At 41.3% G+C, this 21,426-nt stretch overlaps 1 protein-coding gene across 1 annotated transcript in view; it reads right to left on the bottom strand.

Annotated features, from left to right (window-relative positions):
• Window positions 1–903: 903 nt before the first annotated feature.
• The window catches only part of cacng2a (calcium channel, voltage-dependent, gamma subunit 2a), a 55,816-nt gene continuing 35,293 nt past the window's right edge, over window positions 904–21,426 (bottom strand). Inside the window, exons 2-4 of the mRNA XM_061090369.1 lie at window positions 20,805–20,888; window positions 2,486–2,626; window positions 904–1,433 (exon numbers count right to left, since the gene is read on the bottom strand). Of these exons, the coding sequence (XP_060946352.1) occupies window positions 904–1,433; window positions 2,486–2,626; window positions 20,805–20,888 (755 nt within the window). The remainder of the gene's footprint in view (window positions 1,434–2,485; window positions 2,627–20,804; window positions 20,889–21,426) is intronic.

The raw sequence follows: 21,426 nt of genomic DNA, 5'->3' as shown, positions 1-21,426 counted from the left end.
CCCTTTTGTTGTTTGCTCTTTCTGTTAAGGGGTTCAATACTCCCATTACGACCCTCCCCCCGAAAAAGAAGGCGAACAGGGACTGAGAAAAAGACGAGAAGGTTCTGTTTAAAGAAAAGATATTATTCTACCGTTCATTTTCAGCGTCTGCCTCTGGCGCCGTCAGTCGCTGTGTACTGCTGCGACCGAAAGGCCCTTTGCTGGTTCTCAACCTTCAAATGAAGAGATACTAAAAGAGTATTTTCTCGTGTTATCAACAGCACTTGGTTTAGTTATAACTTTTTTTTTGTCATTTTTTTGCTTCGGTAAAGTCTGTAACTCTTGATTAATAACGTAATAATTTATTTATAAAAAGTAATACATATATATATAGTACCTTTGTTAGAGATTACAGATTGGGCTATTTCGTACTGAATCCCAAACTGTAACAATTCACAGTTTTAATGCAAAAAATGAACAAATTAGTTAATAAATAAAAGAGGTGGTGGGCTGGCTTAGGGGGAGCTTGACCTGTTGCTCCAAACAAACTGTGGAGCAAAAATGTCAAACCAAAGGGCAATGAAATCATGAAATCAAGTCTTTATCTCATAAATGCCCCCCCTCCTCCCCTCTCTCGCTGTCAGTGCCCCAAACCTCATGAAAGCACCCTGTGCAGAAAAATTACACAACTCACTCTCTCGGTACGAACCTGGCTCACGCTTCTGCTATTCCACCCAGGAACTCAGCAGACCTGTTGAAACTCTCTCAACAATGCTAATGGAAAAGTCATGCACCTGAACAAAAAGAACAAATGTCTATAAACATGGAAATCCATCTTCTCCAGGGGCGTACTGCACCCACAGGGGTTCCCGTGTCTCCTGGTCTCCACTCTTTGCCGGGCCGGCCTGGCCTGTGTCAACTCCCTCATACCGGCGTGGTGCGGCGGTTCGCTGTGTTGCTCGAGTCTTTCAGGTCCTTCTGGATGCAGTTGTGGACCTGCAGGAAGTTGTGGTCCCTCTCGGAGTTGTAGGTGGCGGTAGGCGTGCCAGAGGACTTGAGAGTGTCCCGGGGCAGCGTGTACATGGAGATCTCCGTGGATGGCAGCGCGCTAAAGCCCTTGAGGCCCACCGGCGAGTTGTCGCGGGAGTGTGATGGGTCTGTGGAGCGGGAGGAGGAGCGCGAGCGACGTCTGTAGCGGTAGCGGTAGCTGGGGATCCGCGTTATGGCTGAGCCTTGGAGGTAGTCGGCTGCGCGCTCCCCTATTCGGAGCTGTCGATGGCGGTCGATGAACATGTGCACGGCCAAGACGCCAACCATCTCAGCTATGATGAAGGAGAGGGCACCGAAGTAGAAGGACCAGCCGTAAGAATAGCTGTTCTTCTTCGATTCACTTTTTGAAGGGTCCCCCGAGTTGGCTGATATGTACACGATGATCCCGATGATGTTGCTCAGACCTAAGAGGATAGGGGATGCAGCATGGGCAAGGGAGGAGTGGATTATGGGTAATGAGTTGAAGAAAAGAGCAAAGAGAAACGAAAAAGTTGAAGTCAGGATGAGCTAGTTATTCTTGGTGTATGATTCATTTAATGTGCAGTATCATACCACATATGTTTAATATGCTGATTCACTGTGAACTAATCAGGTCCATGCTGATCTGACTCCTCATCAGTGAGAAACAGGCTCTCGACGAAGATCATTTAGGACAGAATAAAATAATCCTCACTGGAGCTTTTTTCTGTGTTAGAGTATTATTTATCCACATATACAGAAAATACTTTCACTCATTAGTTTAGTCGCACACAGAGAAATGGTTGACATGATGAATCCGCCAAGGTGGATCGCAGGGAAACGGTGTCAGAGAAATTGTATTTTTAGAGATGGGTTCCAGTGGGTGACTTTCAGCCCAGCAACAGGACGGAGAGGACAGAAAGGAGCGTCTTCACTTGACATCTTTGAAATATATGGCCTATACTGCAGCTTGCCACCAGGGGGTGATCCAGATGTTTCTGTTTCACTTTTGGTGAGCTGATATGTTGTCCATCTTTATATACAGTCTATGGTTGGTGCACCTCCTATTGGAGCTGCAGGTGGGACGTGTGGCTGAGGGGTAGAACGTTCTTTCTCCAACCAGAAGGTCGGCAGTTCGATCCCAGTCTTTCCCATCTGCATGCAAGAGTGTCCTTGGCAAGATACTGAACCTCAAATTGCCTCTATTAGTTATTGGAAGTCTGCAAAATGATTTAATAAAAAATTAAAAAACCTGTCATGCATCATAGGATTCGCTCCGGCTCCCTGGTGACCGTGTGTATTCAGCTTTAAGTAACGGCTTAAATCTTTTATTAAGGTGATGGTGTTTTACGCCACTGTTCTTGGACCACAGCAAGGCCTTTTTTTGTGTAGCCATGCACTTTGAAGGCTATATATATATTTCAATATACAGCTGCTCAAAGAAATTCATTGAATTGATGCCTGGCCTTCTGTATTACTTTGTAGGAGTTTGACTAACCTGCAGACACAAAGAAGATCCCTGCGCTGAGGATGATGTTGTGGCGTGACTTGTAGAACTCACTGGCAGCTATACACAGGCCTCCCATGAAGAGCAGGATGACACTGAGGATGGGGAAGATGCTGGAGGCTCGCACGGCACCTGGAAAATCAGTGGAGGAGGAAAAAAGGGAAAGGGGGATGAAGGTGAGGGAAGGGAAGGTAGGGGTGTGATTGGTGTTCACACGGAGTGGAGAGTGGCCAAAGGGACAGCCGAGAAAAAGAGGAAACAAAGACAGAAAAGCACATTAGAATCCATTTCAGCATCTGCTCCTCGTGTGTGAACACATCCTAATCAACACCCCATCAGCCCTGTGAAAGACTCCATCAACACTGTCTAGTGAGTGTGTGTCCCCACAGTGAGCCTGTTATCCAACCTTATGCAATCACGCTGCTTGACTCTCCCTCCCTCTCTCCGCACACTTCTCCGCAGACCTCGGAGCAAACTGCCTCGCTGCTTTATGTGAACGGCAGTCAACAAAAGGGCTACGGGGCTCTGGCATGTATATGAGCCATGCTGCAGAGGCATGTCCTTGAAAAGCAAACGGCGTCCTTGCAGCTAATTAATAAGAAGCAGAAAAAAAAACTGGAAACAGAATATGAAGTCGCTTTAGCAGTCAAGACAGGGTCAAAAGGGGGAGATACGGTGTTGGGTAAAATAAAGTCATGCTGGAGTTAGAGAACTGTTCGCAGAGGAAGTCTCTCAAACCCGTCCTTTATTTTCTTCAGTCACCTCCTGCCATCCTTTAGCCTCTGACTTTACCTCCCCCGTCTCTCCTGTTTAACATGCACGCTTAAATTTTCAGCCTTGGTACATTCTTCACCACTTCACCTCATATCCGCATATGGCTGCCGCCTCAGCCCTTTCCCAGCTTCTTCTTCTGGCTCCTTGCTGAACTGGGGCCACCTGCACCTCCACGGGGACCCACCAGGGCTCCTGGAGGCCCATCTGCCTCCTGCTGCCATTCACCACTCCCCTCCTCGTATACCTTTCTCCCTGTCAGGGATCCACTTATCCTCAACCCCCCTGCACCTTGAGGAGACATGACGGTCAGCCACCTCAGTGGGGGAAGCCGCCCTGAGAGTGGCGAGCGGTGGTCATGGCTGACTGGGTGCTCATTGCTCACCGTCCGCTGGGCGGTAACCAAGGGGACAACCAGCACCTGATGAGGCTCCTTGGGCTGAGTGCTGTTGCAGCACATATCCATTGCCTGCCAAATAATGTGCCACACCCAGCTCTGATGAAAATAAGCTTTTAAAGTTTCATTAATGAAACACCGGCAGAGTGGTTCTCCATCACTTTGCTCTGTGACGCCTTAAAATGCAGCAACAACTACTTAGGACACCTTGTCAGATGTTAAATACATCAGTGACTTTTCAGCTCATTCAAATTCCAGGGTTGTTTTATTTGTATATTTGTGTAACCTATCCAGTATTTCATTATAAGAAGATAAATATAAAAGGAAACGTCACAAAAAATTGAAAATAAACATATCTGTATATGAATGAGACTAGAGTCGATCCCAGATGACATTGGGCAATTGCAGGGGTACACACTGGACAGGTCCCCAGCAAACATCCATTCACACCAATGGGCAATTTAGAATATGCAATTAACTTAACGTGCATGTCTTTGGACTGTGGGAGGAGGCCAGAGTGTGACTTCTTGAGTCCTGTTCAGTTTTTGTAATTCTCCAACTCAAAACCCTGCTTGTGCTTGCATTTCCTGCTTTCCAAGCTTCAGCTCTTCTCCTCTCCCTCAATCTGCTTCTGTGCTCGTGTGAAACTACGTCTACTCTCGGATTTCTCCTTGTTGTGTACTCATCAACCAATAAAAAGCCAGGTGTAGGGATGGGAAAGTAAATTGCTTTGGTTTTGGTTACTTTGGTGAAAAGAAACAATGTGGTGTCTATTTTTTTTTCCTTTTTTCCTGCTTGTAATACTGTTTACAACACTGGATAGAGTCATGGTAGCTAATTCCTGCCGATACACACACTTGACCAATACCGAGTCAGTCTCAGCTGTCAATCATGTTTTAACTCGTTTTTATATAATCAAATAACTCATTCAAACCAAAGTTATCAGAAACATGAACACTTGAACATACATCAGTGTGATAATAACTACCTAAAATAACAGCAACCCTCTTTAAGAGAAATTCATTGATTCATTCATTGATTCAATGATTCTGTTAAATGTTTGTATTGTGTAAAGTGTGATAAACAAACCAGGCTCTAAAAGCCACTCGAGTTAAGTTTTTTTAAAAGTATTTCTATGTAAATGTTATGTCGTCAGGGCAGCAGTGACTAGAAATATTCACATATTTTTTAAATTATCTATTCTTTGTGGTCTTATTGTGTATAAAACCTTTGTTCTTGATTCAGCCACACAAAAAGACAAACTATGTTTTATGATATTAAGAAAAAGTCCGCAGCTCTAAGTCTGAGTTTGAGAATGTCACACATCACTAGTGAGCACCTTTTATGAATGTGCTTTTGACCTGACCTGTGTAATGTCTGTGCTCGATGGCCGGCCTGTATTCATCATATCATCATTCAACATCACCATGTGCTTATCTCTTTCTTTAACCTTGCCTGAAACTGCCCATCCACTCAGCTCCGATCTGTAAGATGGAGACGACTTGAGCACCGTTATTCACCTCACTTCCATTTTTCTTCCATCTGTCCCTCTCTTGTCAACCGCCAAACGTCCCCCATCCCATCGTGTCTTTCTCTCTTTGTTCCCCCATCTCTCGCCCACTCAATTCACACTCAGTTGCAAGTGCAAGACAATTTGAAAGATAAAGTGTCGTTTCGCCCTCTCTCTCCCCTCTGTCTTTCTCTGGGTCTAATCCCCCCCCTTCTCCCACATGTCTCCTTGCTCCACCACAGGGGATAGTGGGGTTTAGGGTTACTGGCCAGGCGGGTTGATTAAATATTAAGTTGTCCTGAGAGCTGACCCTGCTCCAGTGTCCTGCTCTAAATGCATCACTCTTCCAAAACCCCCCGCCACCGCCACTCCGTTAACCATGAAGGTATTGACGTGGTCGTTCACAGCACATTACCTGAGAGAGGGCACCATGGCTTTTTTTTCATCCATCAGCTTCATTTGCAGAGACAAAAGGAAAGAGGGACAGCTAAATTCAATGATTGTTGACAATTTGTCTGTTTTATAGTGTAGGAGTGTAAGGTGACGCCAAAGTTGCAGTAAAAATCTCAGAGAGGCAGACAAACGAGATAGAAAAGGGTATAAACTGCACTCATCTAGACAAAGATCTGATCACACTGACGTGATTTAGCCTCTTCACTTCAATAGGCATCTGACAACGTGTCATTTTAGTTTCTGAAGCTTTTGCTTGACATTATAAACAGAAACTTACATCATTTGAGCCTCATTATATATAAAGACATGTGACTTGTGCTGTTCTCCACAGCACAAGTTTAAATCTGGAAAACAGCGAAAAGGTTTGTGATGTTGGAGCTTTCTAGGATTCAAGAGGATCCAGCTCATTTGCATGGCTTCCAAGGATTGGCTGGCCAACAGTGTTTCTCCTTCTCCAGTCCTGCATTCTCTGTATTAACATCAATGTTTATCAGTGCGTTTAAAAGTGCAGTGACCTCCACAGTGACCTCCCAGCATACACTGGGCCGTCCCTGAGTTGGGACTGCGATTTTCTGCCTCAAGGTGCCCCTGGGTTTGGCTGACCATGCTCTACCTCATAAGAAAAAGCTGAAGTCCCTGCACATTTTTCATGCCAGGATGCACTCTGTTCTCCTGCATAATACTGAGTGTGGCCACACAGCGCATGCATGACGCTGTCTCCCAGCAGCTTGTTGCCTGCAGTGAGGGCCGACCATGCTGATTGTCGGGGGAAGATGTGGCAACAACTCTGCCTCAGGGCGCTGGAACTGCTTCTATCTGAGAGGCCACTTATTTAAAGTCAATCCTCCCTCAACACTTTCTGGAGGTTTCACGTCTTCATTTTCGTTAAGGATCTGCAGAGCCCCTGTCAGCGCCTCGGATCCTGCCTGGGGGGATGTTTAAGCACAGCAGCGCCCCCGGGGGGGAGGCAGACAGAGAGAGAGGCTGACAGATAGACAGGGACGAGTCTGTGCTGTGGACGGGTTAGTGCAAAAAAAAAGTCTATGATACACCATGTTTAGTAGGGCTGCACAGGGCGAGACACACATATTGATTTGTTGATATACTGAATGGATGTTTGACCTTCTATTAAACATTAGCTGTAGGCTAATAATGTCAGCCACCTCTGACATATTGAAGGTTTCTAACTGGACTCACATAAAACCCTACAATAAAAAAAAAATTGTCTTGCAGAATATGATCATTTAAAATACATTTGTTAAAGGACTGAATTACAGTTATAGTGTTTAGTATATAGTATTTTCAAACTGAAGAAAATAAGCTATGATCGTCAACAAAAATATAGATACAGGACCTTTGTGCTCTTCATACGTGACAAAAAATAAATAATGCACTTCTTAACAATGTTGATTAATCTTTGCTCCTTGTTAAAATAAAATAAAGAAATAATAGCTGCATTTGCAGACATTTTTGTCAAATTATAGTTTTTGCTGCCACGTTTGAAAAAGCATCAAGTTAAAGAACTAACTTAACAATGAACTCTACTGTAAGTAATAGTAAAGTATTGGGGGCTAAATGTAGATTTTACTGATATATTATTTTTTGTGTATATGTTCATGGTTATTACTGATGCATGATTACTGATGAAAAAGTATTTTTTTGTAGATAGTTTTGATTTGAACTATGTTATATGATAAACGACACATTAAGTAAAAGACTGTAATGCCATTGGCATAATATCATCACCTTCCCAAACCAACTGTGACGCTCATTTGCAATTCATCTGTTACACTTCATAGTTTATTTGGGGCGGCCTGGTGAGCAGAGATTATCTCAGCCAGGGTGACATTGTTCTGACGGAGGCCTCTTGGGAGAGAGAGAGAAAGAGAGAGAGAGCTGTGGTGACTCTCCTCTGTGGTAAAACGCTGTCAATCTGCGGCTGCTGGAAAACAACGACCCAGTCCAAAGGAAGGCTTTGACCTCCGTGCTAATAGCCGAAGACGGTGGCGACCTCTGTGGCGTCTTGTGTTTCTGAAGCTCTGGCCTCGGCCGACATGAAAGGATGCACTCAGGAGCACTGTGATTAGCACTGAGGTCGCCATTTTGATTTGGGTTGAGGTTACGATCAAACAGAGCAGCGAATCTTCAGTTTCTTCTTCCCATGACACCCACATGAGAATTGCTGCTTTCAGACACGCCCCGAGCTCCGCAGTTCTTCTGTATTTCGGAAAAGTCTGGTTAAACTCTGTAGCCCATTCTCCATATTTTACCTGCAGTTCATGACTGTGATGGCTATTAACACACTTTATCATGTTTATGTTTTCTGCTGATGGCTTTTGAATCAAAACAGCTATGAATCATTTTTATTATAATAGATTTTTTGCTTTACCCTTCTTCGGATAGCCAATGGCTGAGCAACCATTATATAGCGTCAGAGGTTAGCATGTCCTGCTAAGTTAGCCTGTAAGACAAATTGAATGTGATTAGCTAGCCATTTTGGTTGCAAAATACTTTGAAAAATTTGCGAGCTAGGAAAGACTGTTTGGAAGCTGAAATGCTTTCATTACCTAGTGTTAGCTATTTTATTACCTAGTGTTAGCTAGGTAACGAAATGTTAGCAAGGGTTGCGACAAAACAAATCACACTGAAATTTTTATATATAATACTACAAGTGCATGTTTAAGATCCTTATCAAGGCTCTCTGTTTTAAAACTAATCAGCTAGAAACATGAAAGATTCAACCAGAACCAGGCTAAAATGTAGTTTTAGCGCCAGCATCAAGTTGTTATAGCTTTCTGTTCGATAAAATAGGTGACATTGACGTCATTTCAAAAATTTTTTAGAGGCTAACATTTGTGGAATACCGTGTAAAATATAAACCCTGTTAAAAACAAAATTTTGAGAGACAAATGTGCCGTATAGTTGTCATTATAAATTTGATCAATGCATAAACAAATATTTTATTGGCAATAATTATAGGGTTACAGGTTAGATTTGACTGGATTTACTCAAGTTTTCCCATATAGAATCAAGTTTGTCCATATTTGTAGTATAACTCACAGCCAAGTCATATTCAAGTGAAACTAAAATGACTGCTTTTCTCAGTATCAGTATTTATACTGGTGGTGACTGTTTCCTTCATGATGATTGGCATTTTTCCTATTTACCATCAATATGACTTTTGTCGTTATTCACAATGGGAGTTGCCACATCCTCTGATTGGAGAAAATCTCATGTGCTTTGGTTTTATTGAGCAAGAACACTGAGCAATTTCAATCTTTGGTTTCTCTGATCCTTTAATACACATGTTGACAATCAACTGGCTGCTTTTAGATCTGTCTCCAGATCTGTACAGTATGAAGTACATATCCCCACAGGCAGTGTCTCGCTCTGCCCGGATTGGAGATGTAGTAAAAGGCGATGGAGGCTGGTTAGCCCTGCCGTCCTGCCAGCATGCGTGCCAACCTGTTCACAGGCTGAAAGCAGATACTGTGGGTACTGTATTGATTGGCACAGCTGCAGCTCAGGCTGGTGTCCGAGCGCTGGCACTCCTCAATGCTGGCTGACAAACAACTTAATGAGACGCAGCAGCCATGCAGGCCCTTGGCTGCCTGGCTTCCTCTGTGTCTCCACTCATGCAACTGAATGGTAAATAGACGCAATATTAAAGGCATCTGAGCAGCGGAATCAGTTTCATACTCGTCGAAATGAAACTCACATTGACTGGCAGCTGCTTTAATTTCCAAAAACAAACACACACAGGAGACAATCCACCAAACTCTGAAATACAACAAACTTGGATCATTTCATATTTACAGTATGAAGTCAAATATAAGTCAGTGAGTCTTTATGGATATATATTGCATTCCAGATCTACAATCTCTATACATTCAAATAAAATTAAGAATATACGTTTACCTTGTAAACTCTGCACCAATGATAATTTAGTTAACATTATCAAATTTATAGTTCGATTAATCAAGTTCAATTTGTAAAAAAAATGTCACTTTGACACTAAAGTATCCTTTTCTGTTTTATACTCCATTGCATTTCAAATGGAAAATAGTCTATAACAAGTTACCTTTAAGATCAAGATATTACTATAACATGCAAAAACACGGTAAGATAAAACCAGCGGATCTCAAACTTTTTAGCTTATTTCTCTTTGCAAAAAACAGTGACCATGTTTACATGGACAACAATATTCTATTGATCTTATTCTGACTAATACATAAACTCCATTATATAGTTGTTTATGGAGTATTCCTGTTTACATGTCATAGGGTATATTCATTCACTCATGATTACTCAGGTCGACATAATGTTCACTACATCATACGTGGAATGTTCCTTTCATCAAGATTATTTTATGAAATACTATCTTGAAGATAACATAACCTTGTCTTTAACAAGTCAAAACCTGTTTATGCTCATGTCTGAGAATACTGCTTGAAATTAAGTGGCTCATACAGTCAAATCCGACGAGTCAGACAGGGTACTTCATAGTGCATCATATTTTATACCTGATCCTTTGTTTTGTATGAAGTTAGAACCTACTGTATATGAATGAAGAGGATTGAAAAGTGCAGTATTTCCCTCAGAAATGTAATGAGTAAAGTACCATCAAATGTAAATACTTGAGAAAAGTACCTCAAAACTACACTTGAGTAAATGTACTTTTTTCACCCCTGGGGTGAGATACATTTTTTCTCGTGAAACTGTACTGTCACTTTCATGCAGAGGACACATGGTGCTTGGTATCGTGCACCCACAAACACAACACCCATGTACTGTACATGTGAACATACATGTGAATTAACATGCACACTCCACTCTTTCCATCTTCTGCCCTTTCTCTTTCTCTCTCTTTCATTGACAGGGTTTAGGGTAAATTAGCATTGGCTCTTAATCAGACTCCCCTAGCCCTGAATGTGCTGATGTGCAGGACGGGGTCATGCTAATCAGGTGCCTCAGCTCACAGGCACATTGATTTAGCACTACAAACGCGTATTAATCCCCTCTACACCTCCTCTTCCTCCTCCTCTTCTTCCTCAATACTGAGCCCTTGCGACGTCCTCGTCCAGGTTTGTTGCCCCATGATGCATCACACATCCACAAGTAACAAGAAAGAAAAAAAAATGGTGGCGGTTGCTGATTGTGTTAAAATACACAGTGTGAAACAATGTGTATCGAGAAAGGAAATTAGCTCTGGTGGCTAAATTCGCAAGGATGCTTACGCGGCTCCCGTCCTATGGCTAAAAGCTTATGTGTGTTGACAACTAACCTTGGAGGCAGAATGTAATTTGACTTGAATTGATTGGTGAATAAATGCAGGTTTCACTCTCTGGCATTTATTAACTGGCCCATGAGTTAAAGCTGAGAAGTTCTGATGTGACGTATAACACACCACTGGGAATTCATCGACTTATTTTCGTCTCATTATTCAGATTCTCTCTGTTTTTAGCAATTTATCCATTTTCCAAATATCGTCATCGTGATGACATTTAGATTTCAGCCATGACAAAGTGTTTAATTGATTGATCATTCAACAGAAATCTAACAATCACAACTATTTTGATAATCCATTGAAAATTTCACACACAAGTGCCAAAAAATAAAAGTATTTCTCATTAAAACTTCTTTATCCATATTAGAATCTTCCAAATGAGCAATGTGATTAAATAATTACTGGTGAAAAGATGATGTGAATGACTGCAGGAGTCATGTATATCTACTTTTTAAACGTTGTCCTGAACAGAAATAATGAATAGTATCATGAACCTTAAGTCTGTGGAGAGCCCATATGTACTGTATATTAAAAGCGGGGAACAAAATCCACTGCCCTTTTCAGTTCAGTGTGTGTTTTCTTCATTCTTCATTTGAAAGTGATTGATTTAAATTAAATGAGTTCTCCCCTGACCTATATCACAACCTTTACCAAGTTTTGCAGTAATTCCTCCATAAGAAAACTAGAGCCAATGTAAAACCAAACCTCCTTGGCAGAGGTAACAATATTGACTAGATGTATTCATTATTATATCCAGCAGTGTATATAACAGTAACTATATCAACCAGATTAAGACAATTATCTGAATAAGGTGCTGCCATATAAATGTAATTTTCTGACTCCCTTCATCTAAATTAGGTTATACTCACAATAAGTAATAAAGACATGTGGAGCATTATGTCCTTGGTCGAAATGTCTACGTAATTATAATGTCCTGTTGCAGTTTGTGACATCAACAAATGACAATTGCTAACATCTTGACAACACATGCCCAGGGTTAGAGTGTAAACAAGTAGTAGGACGTAACGTTGACATGAGTCATAATGACACTGTTGGATGGAATATTGAATATAATGGAAATTTCTATCAGCAATATCATTATCTTAATGTTTTATTCAGAAAAAATCAATAGTCAAAGAATAGAATATTAGTCCATGTCAACATAGTCCCTGTTTGCTACAGGTCTGACTGTTCTGACTGTGACTCCTCAAACATGAATAAATTCCCTCCTGCAGCAGAATCCACTGTCACAACCATCCAACACAGTCCCAATCTGACACAACATCCATTTATAATGAACGTCTTTGACAGTAGGCAAAAAAAGGTTTAAGAAGAAGTCTTGAATATCTTCTTAGACTTATTTTATTTTGAACCAGTACTACATTTAAGGACTCTGGTCACTGAAAAGCCTCACATGATTTGCACATATAAACTGCTGCTGTTAGGATCCAGTGCTCCCTCACAGAGTTCTGATCGTCTTAACGTAACAGTTCACTCTCAAACACTTTGCTTCACTGAAATCACATCACATGACAGACACGCTCAGACAATTAAAGTTCCCTCAATACAACACATTTCAATTACCGTAATTACCCTCCACTCCACTGCTGATGCTTAAAAAGCCCACTCTTGACCCAGATGTTTTAGCTAATTATAAACCCATATGAAACCTTCCCTTAATTTCCAAAATCCTTGAAAAAGCTGTTGCTAACCAGCTCTGCGATTACTTAGACAGTAATGGCTCGTTGTGGGAGTTTCCTTTGGGATTTTGATTCCATCACAGCACAGAAACAGCACTGTTAAAAGTTGCTGGTGACCTTTTCATGGCATCAGATAATGGATTTATACTTGTCCTGTTGGATCTTAGTGCAGCATTTGACACATTTGACTGGAACAACATGTTGGGATTAAAGGAACGGCATTGGGCTGGTTTAAGTTGTCTTTATAAAATATATTTTATTTTGTTGATGCTAACAATGATTCCTCCATGCACACACAAGTGTTTTTGGACAGATAATTTTCACCTTTATATATGCTTCCTTTAGGCAACATCATCAGAAAGCACCACTTACAAGTCCAATGTTACGCAGATGACACCCAACTGTACATATCTATGAAGCCTGATGAATCTAATCACTTAGTTCAACATCAGCAATGTCTCAAGAACGTTAAGGCCTGGATGACCCAGAACCTTTTGCTTCTGAATTCAGACAAAACTAAGTTATTGTACTTGGCCCTAAACACCTCAGAGAAACATTGTCTGACCAGATAGTCACATTGGACGATATCAGCTTGGCCCCCAGCTCCACTGTGAGGTACCTCAGAGTTATATTTGAACAGGACATGTCATTTGACCTACATATAAAAAAAAGTCTCTAGGACAGATTTAATTCTTCCTGAGCAATATTATGAAAATTAGGAACATCCTGTCTCAGAAGGATGCTGAGAAACAAGTCCGTGCATTTGTTACTGCTAGACTGGATTACTGTAATTCTTTATTTTCAGGATGTCCCCAGTAAGTCTGTGAAAAGCTTCCAGTTGGTCCAAAATCCTGCAGCTCGGGTGCTGACAGGAACTAGAATGAGAGATCATATTCCTCCTGTCTTAGCTACTCTGCATTGGCTGGCTGTACACATTCAGAAAAGACAAGATCATTCTACTCAAGTACAAAGCCCTTAGCAATCAAGACCCTTCATATATCAATGAGCTCATTACCATGCATTGTCCCAATAGATCACTTCGCTACCAAAATACAGGCTCACTTGTGGTTCTAGAATTGTGGCTCTCTCTATCTCTAACAATGACAATTATTATTATAAGTGTTTATTATTATTGTAATAACTGGTGCTGCTTTCATCAATAACATCTTTATATCTATAAATATCACTCTAAACATGATGATTCTCTTCCTTCCCCATTTTTCTCCTCTCACCCCAACCGGTCAAGGCAGATGGCCGCTCACATTGAGTCTGGTTCTGCTGCAGGGTTCTTTCAGTTAATGAGGACTGCTTGCTCATCTGTTGGGTTTCTCTCAAAATGTTAAGGTCTCGACCTTACTATGTAAAGTGCCTTAGGATAGTGTATATTATGATTAAGCGAGATGCAAATAATATTGAAATGAAATTGATGTCCCCACAGATAACACATGGGATCTTCATGACAGCACTTAGCAGAGCGTAGCTTGGCCAAAATCACATGTCAGCAGGGAAGTGAAACCCAACACTGAGCTGCTCTAAAGCAGGTTTCCATTTACACTGATATGAGTTAATAAGATAGAATCGTTACATGATTAAGTCTAATTGAGATGCACCGTATTCTGTTGGGTTAATAAGCATGAAGCATGCTGGTACCAAGATTTAATAATCAGTTGATTGGCTGTTGTAGAGGCATCCAGGAAAACCCCTTGTCTTACCCCAAGACTGAGCATGTGTGTGTTGTTTTATTTTGAGAAATTTGTGTGCGTGTCATAGTGGGTTCAAAAATATCTAAGAAATTAAATTTGATGCAATAAACCAAACTCAGAAGAAGAAGAATCTGATGCAATTTATGAAAAAAGGACATGACTGCCAAGATCTGGAACACAACAAATTTGATGAAGCACTTGATCGTGCATAGAATGAATTTAAGAGCAGAAAGCTGTACTGTGTTTAGCTGTAAGAAGAACGGACCACAGCCACCTTTCCTCTAACATCACAGAGCCTCCTTTAAAATCTCCACAGCCAAGAACTCCGTGGTGCATTCTTTATCGGACGATAAGCAATGCTAACTTTTTTAGACGGCACTAATGCCATTTAATAATGATGTTTTACCTAATTAACACAAACACTAACTAACTCTAATTTTCTGGCTTCATAGTGACATCATGATGAATCAATTCCTGTCATATATTATCATGAACTATTTTTCAGGGATGGAAAATATCAGAATTTCTTTTTTTTTATGTATGACATCATTTTTTGACATCCTCAATAAATGAATTATCATATGACATATGGTGGGGAATCATTTTCTAATCAATGTAAGCTTTAGATTATCTGTTATCTGCAGAGATGCCTTGAAAGTTAGTTTGTTTAGACCTTTTTTTTGTTGACTTTGACCTTTGACGGAGCCCCTCAAAAAATGAATCATCTGTAGATATCCTCTCTACTAATACTGCCATTAAGTTTAGCAAAAATGTGGTGTTAAGTCATTAATTCCACACACACACACCCACACACGCACACAGGGATGAAAACAATACCTTGCTTCTGGCTCAGGTAGCGAGCAGGTAATTGTAAACACATCTTTAAAATATGTCACTGTGAGATGTGAAATATGCTGACATAGCACATTTCCTTGATACAAGAATTTATCACGGAGACAAATGTTGTGTTAACAGTTGTTTCTTCATGTTGTAGCTGCTGCGGGTCTTTCAGGTTTTAATTGCCTGCAGAACCGCCCGCATCACTACCACTCTTCTCATTCTGATGTGTTTGGAACAAATACTGTCAAAGCTGACTCTATGCTTCTTTATGTTAGGAGATAAAGTAGGACACTAGTATATAATTTGTTGTTTTCTCTCGCAGCGGTTGGACTATTCAGACAGTTTCTCCTCACAGCTTATGAGTAAATGTGAGTGTGTATAAATGAACCGAGAGGGTGCAGCCGTCCTCTAATGATAACGCTGTGAAAGCCGGACGCTGCGGCCCATCCTGTGATTTCTAATCTCACATCGATACGAGGACACACTCTCTCACCTCTGTGTGTTTTACAAGCTGTTCTGCCTCTATACGCGATGTTAATATGATATCAAGTTAGAAGGCTGTCACTCACTCGGTCAACCAGGACAACAATGATTGGCTTTTAATTTATTTGGCCCATGTCCGCGTGCCGCATGCGTTTATATCAGTCGATGGATTCCTCATTTGTTGCCTTGGATACCGAGAAGAACGGGACGCTCAATGTCACGGCTACCAACTGCTAAATCAAACACTGGATTTTAATGTCACTGCCAAGATTTAACACGTAATATAACCTTCTGACAACCTCGTCTCAGCTCACGTGAGCATGTTTAAGCTCACTGGTGAGGCCCCCCCCCCCCTTCTTCACACGACTGTATACTGTCACTATAGCCGCTGCACTGGTCCACGAGCTGAGGGTGTCGCCACACCCTGCTCTGCCCTACAATCCTCTACGTATCCTGCCCCAGACCCATTGATTTTATCGGGCGACACCAAAGCCAGTTCAGGCCAGCGTCCAGTCTGCCGCGAGGCCCCAGGGTGACACAGGCTGTGACAGGCCTGCCCTTCTGTCACCAATGTCAGTGAATACTCTCAGATCAACGCATGCAAGCAGGCAGCAGTGTCAGGGATTAACACTGGCTTGGGGCGAGAACACACGGGAAAGTTCATATGAAAATCAAACGAGGGGGGTAAAATTACCTCATAATTGCTGGTAGTAGTAAGAGTATTTTCACATGATATTTCACTGATGTGTTCAAATGCTGAAACTACTTTAATTTAGCCAGTGCTGTGCCCGAAATTACACACTATGCAGTAATTCTGAGTATGCCGTACATTCATCAAGTCAAATTATGAATTAATAGTACTTGAATTTGGTTGATCTCCACCAAAAATATTAAAGGGATAGTTCCAAGAAAAATGAAAATTCACTCATTATCTACTCACCACTATGCCGATGGAGGGGTGGGTGAAGTGTTAAGTCTCAGGGGTAAACCACGGTGCAGCCAAATCCATTTTTTTAAAAACAGGCTAACACTTGGTGTATTTTATGTATTTTTCTAGTCGTAAATGACTGTCAGCGCTTCCAGACATTTGGATGACACCATACGAGCCGAGTACTGAGGTTTTTTTTGTTTTTTTTTCTGTTTTAATACGTCTGAAGAATTGTTACTTCAAATGTTTTGGATTTGGCTGCGACGCTGTTTACCCCTGAAAATCCAAGTGTTTTGTCGACTCAAAGACTTTTTTTATCAGCATAGAGGGGAGTAGATAATGAGTGAATTTTCATTTTTCTGTGAACTATCCCTTTAACATACATCTTTGAACTTAGCAAACAGCTGTTTATATACACGCAGCATCATTATAATTTATTTGGAATCATGTTTGTGTCAACTCCAAAATTCACTCTCTTTTATCTTAGGTTTTTGGTCTTCACCACCTCCTATGGGAAATATCAGACTCTTGAGCTGCTAAATGCTTCCCTATACTCACCAGCTGGTATTTAAGTATGTGGAGCTAAGAGAGAAGTGAGACAACATGACAAGGGATAATCAGCTGGACAGATACACAATGAGTTAAAAGACGCTAAAATGTGAAGCTGCATCACTATGAGCGACCCCCTAGTTTGAAATATTGATTATAACTTTTTTACTATAGAATGCCATTGTTAATTTAACAATACTGAACACAAATGTCTAGAATATTTCCTACCGAAACAGTGTTAGTACATCAACTTTAGGATATGGGGCATGCTTTATAGTTTCAGTCTATAGTAGGTAACTGGGACACTGCATGACAGGGGGATTCCCGTGCTGTGGGGGGGGGGGGGGACATGGAGCATGAAGCAGGAGAAGATTATGTGGCCAAGAGTGAGAGAGAATTACAAACCTACACAATAAAAACCCTACATATCACATATAGAATTATCAAATGAATCCGCAGTGACAGGATGGAACATGGCACAGTTGCATAATGCTCACTTTATTTATTATGAATTAAAATAAACTATTATTAATTCGATATTTATTCATTAATTATTAACTTATTCAACGTTAAAATAGTTGTGTATTATTTTTCATTTGATGTCTTCATTATTTAATTAGTCAATCAACAGAATAATATGCAATTTCAATCAGGATTTTTTTTTGGAACAAATGCCCTCGAAATTCTATGGTTCCATCTTCTCAAATGGGAACTATACTTTCTCTTTTACATCAACAAACTGAAAATATTCAGCTTTAAGACTCTATTCATTCTAGAAGAAATGATGAGGGTCAAAGTCCAAAGTTTACTCTTCTATCTCCATCTCTGTTCACCTCCTCAGGCACGTTTTCTGACAATTAATAGATACTGATTAACGTGAAATAATAAAAAAGATAGATCAATTAATTGGATGATTGTTATCTTAAGCTTCAGGCTTATCGACTGATGGACATAGTATTTCAGCTCTAAATTTTAAAGAATTATTCCGTTTTTATAACCGGTCATGGTTCCTTCCTCGCCTCACGTGACCCTCCTCTCTATCTTACGGTGAATTTGTGTGTCTCAGTTTAGTAATATTAGCTTGTGTAACTGGGCGTTTACTTCCCGCTTTCCTCTCTCAGCTGCTTAGCGCCCAGTGGAGCAGTGGATGATGGGAGCTCCGACACGACATGATCTAAAAACCCACTGGCGCTTTACTGTGCCTCAGCTGGCTTATATAACCCTGTGTGGATGTGCAAACTGCTTTGCTACTGGGAGAGCTGCAGACCCATGGAACACACACAGCGAAGCTACTGATATGTGGTGTGTGCGCACAAAGGACAGCAGATCAGTGTGTCTGTGTGTGTAATAAAGCAGGGGTGCATGTTTATAGTCAGATTTGTCTGTTTTCTGCTTGGCAACCATGGCACCTAATACTCCTCCTCCCCTTAGTGCTATCTGGTGACGTCACCGGTGTGTCCCCTCCAATTTTTGGACTGGTGAGCATCCCCCACCGCTGATGTCACTTCCGTTGTGCCTTCACCTGAAGTGACATAATGTCTATCCCCCTCCTTGTTATGCAAATTCCAGGTGTGAGTCCACAAAATGGGCGTGAGCAGGTTTAAAATGACATCTCAGGGGTTTAGTATGGGGACACTGAGATGTCATGTGTCCCCTGTGACCTCTTCGTGCACCCACAAGAAAAAACACTCACGCGTTTAAACAGCTTAATCCTTTGAATCATCACAGTCATCATTGTAGCCAGAGACTTGTGTCGAACAAACTCCTGACATGAGACATTACGCGTGTGATGGTGAAGAGAATGGGACGGAAACGGCGACAGAGAGAGGCCTGACCCATATAAGAAAGGAGGCTGAAATATTTATGGATGTGAGTGTCCTAATTGGCAAGCCACTGGGAGTACTGCGGCCTTCTCCTCCAATCACAGCATGGGAAGAGGTCAACTTGCACACATGTGGTGTCGGTGGTCCGGCGGCAACCCAAGCCAGAGAGAAGCCTCGTTGTAAGATTGATCTGCCTTCACAGAGGCTCAAGTATCGCTGGAATTATTACCAGAGCTGTTATCATAAGCATTCTCAGTGGCACATATGGACGGGAACGACCGCTCAGAGTGAGGAATTAAAGTCAAACACAACCTAATTGGCCGGGGTTAATCTCCAGCACTGGCAATCACGAGTCGGCTCTCATAGAGACAGGACGTGACATGAACTGTAAATTCTGTTTCATCACATCAACAGCAACGTTTGCTATATTTACCAATATCCCTTGTGTCTTGTCGTCTTTCAAAGTCGACATCTTTGGCTCCTCCTTTTCATTCCGAGATATTTGTATTCATCCAGTTTCACATCCATCACGGGTTGGAAACATCATCAACACACCCATCCACTCACTATTAATTTGAATTAGATTTATTACGAGGGGATTTTGCAGGAAAAGTTCTGGAAAAATGTCACAGACCCTCTGGAAAATTTCTGGAAAATGTCCGGACTTCAGTGCATGTCTGAAAACGGTAGAGCTTAAAATACAACAATGTTGTTTTCAGTCTTGCTCCTCTACCAAACTGATATCAAACCTCGTGCTAACTCCTGGCTGACCCCCAAACTGTTAGTTTTAGTTTAGTAGCTATAATAATAATGTTATGACAATCATCACTGCATGTCCCCGAACCTGAACAACAGAAATATAAACCACATTTTAATTCTCGCTCCTCTAAGCATGGAAACAGAGGATGGCAGCAGACAGATCAAAGCCCCTGACTCTCCTGCATAAGAGACTTATTTTTGCATCTTTTGGTTTATGTTTAACTTCCCAAAAATAAATGCTATCTGTCATTTTAAACGCAGGCTCAGGCCCATATTACGTAGTGCAGTTTGTATGTAAAAAAGTTATTTTAAGCTGCCTGAATATCTTTGTTTATATCCTCTTTATTTCCGTTACTGTTTATTACACAACAGTGGAGCAGAGCGGTAACCTTAGAAACATTGTTATCTTGCATCTGTTGCTACACTGTGACAGTAACTATAGAAACGGCCGTCTCCAGCATCATTTGGCTACACTGTTCCAGCCACATGAACAAATGAAGGGTACCTTTCATATGTGTCGACATTAAAAACAACACAGAAAGAATAAGCAGCAACATCTTTGCAGAAAATGTTGAGTCGGATTCACATTAATTAGTTCAAACACATGAACTCAGTCATGGGAGGGTATCGAGCTAACAACACTAACAGTACATCATGAGCCTCCGACTCGAAGTTGTGATTTTTAGGATTAGTAGACAAATGAGTTCAACAAGTGTCTCTGTCTTGCTTGCACAAAGGAAAAGGGAGCAGAAATCAATGGGCTGTGTTTACAGGGTACACAGCCGACTGTAACACTGCACGTTATGTTACACACAGCCAAGCAGTAAAAACAGATGAGCTGCTTGGCAACTCTCAGCTTGGGCAGGCCTCACGCTAAAAGGCCGGCAGAGACGGGCAGTGACACACGGGCCAAGAGCAGTTACTATCATTGCACTCGGGTCTGAGACGGCACAAAAAGTGGGACACATTCAAAATCAAGACTACAAGCAAAGGGAATCCTGGAGAGATTTAATTTCCCCCTTGTGGTCACGTCCAACATGAAACCCAGGAAAGGACCAATATAATTAAATGCATGCACAAGATTTTCAATGCGCATAAGATACTCACGTAAGAAGTACTCAGACGGGTCCGCATTATAATCTGTTTCCTCTGGAAAGTGGTCTATCTGTTTACACATCCCCTTGAAGTTTCCTGTTGGCGAAAAGAGAGACAAAGAGAGAGAGAGAGAGTTCAGCTGAGTTCATACAATACAATAGAAACTGCCGATCTGCAAACTTGTATTTTTTATAGCTGAAATAATTAGTGGATTAATGATTTACTCAAACAACACAAAATTAATCATTAAGTCAGCTTGATTTTTGATTAATCATTGAAGTAATTTGCCAAGCAGAAATGTGTCATTCCAGCCGCAGAGGGATCTCCTATGGACACAGGCCCTCAGGCCACAGAGGTCAGCAGGGAGTGACTGACTCATCTAAAAAGACAACAAGAGCTGAAAAGACTCCTAGAAGAGAAAACACCACAAATAGATGGAAAATGAGCAAATCCAGAAGCAACACTAGAATGTCACACAGAGTTCATATCTCAATTCACTCAAGCTGCACCAAATTGTACAAACGCAGAGATATCACTCCATTAAATACGTCTGATTTTTTCATCAAGATCCATGAATTATTTCTTTGGAAATTGACTAAAAAAACACCTCACGATTTTCAAGACAGAGGCATTA

This window comes from Limanda limanda, chromosome 17 (assembly GCF_963576545.1).
Source record: "Limanda limanda chromosome 17, fLimLim1.1, whole genome shotgun sequence".
In the NCBI taxonomy this organism is placed as follows: domain Eukaryota; kingdom Metazoa; phylum Chordata; class Actinopteri; order Pleuronectiformes; family Pleuronectidae; genus Limanda; species Limanda limanda.
This window is presented reverse-complemented; position numbering and strand designations above follow the sequence as displayed.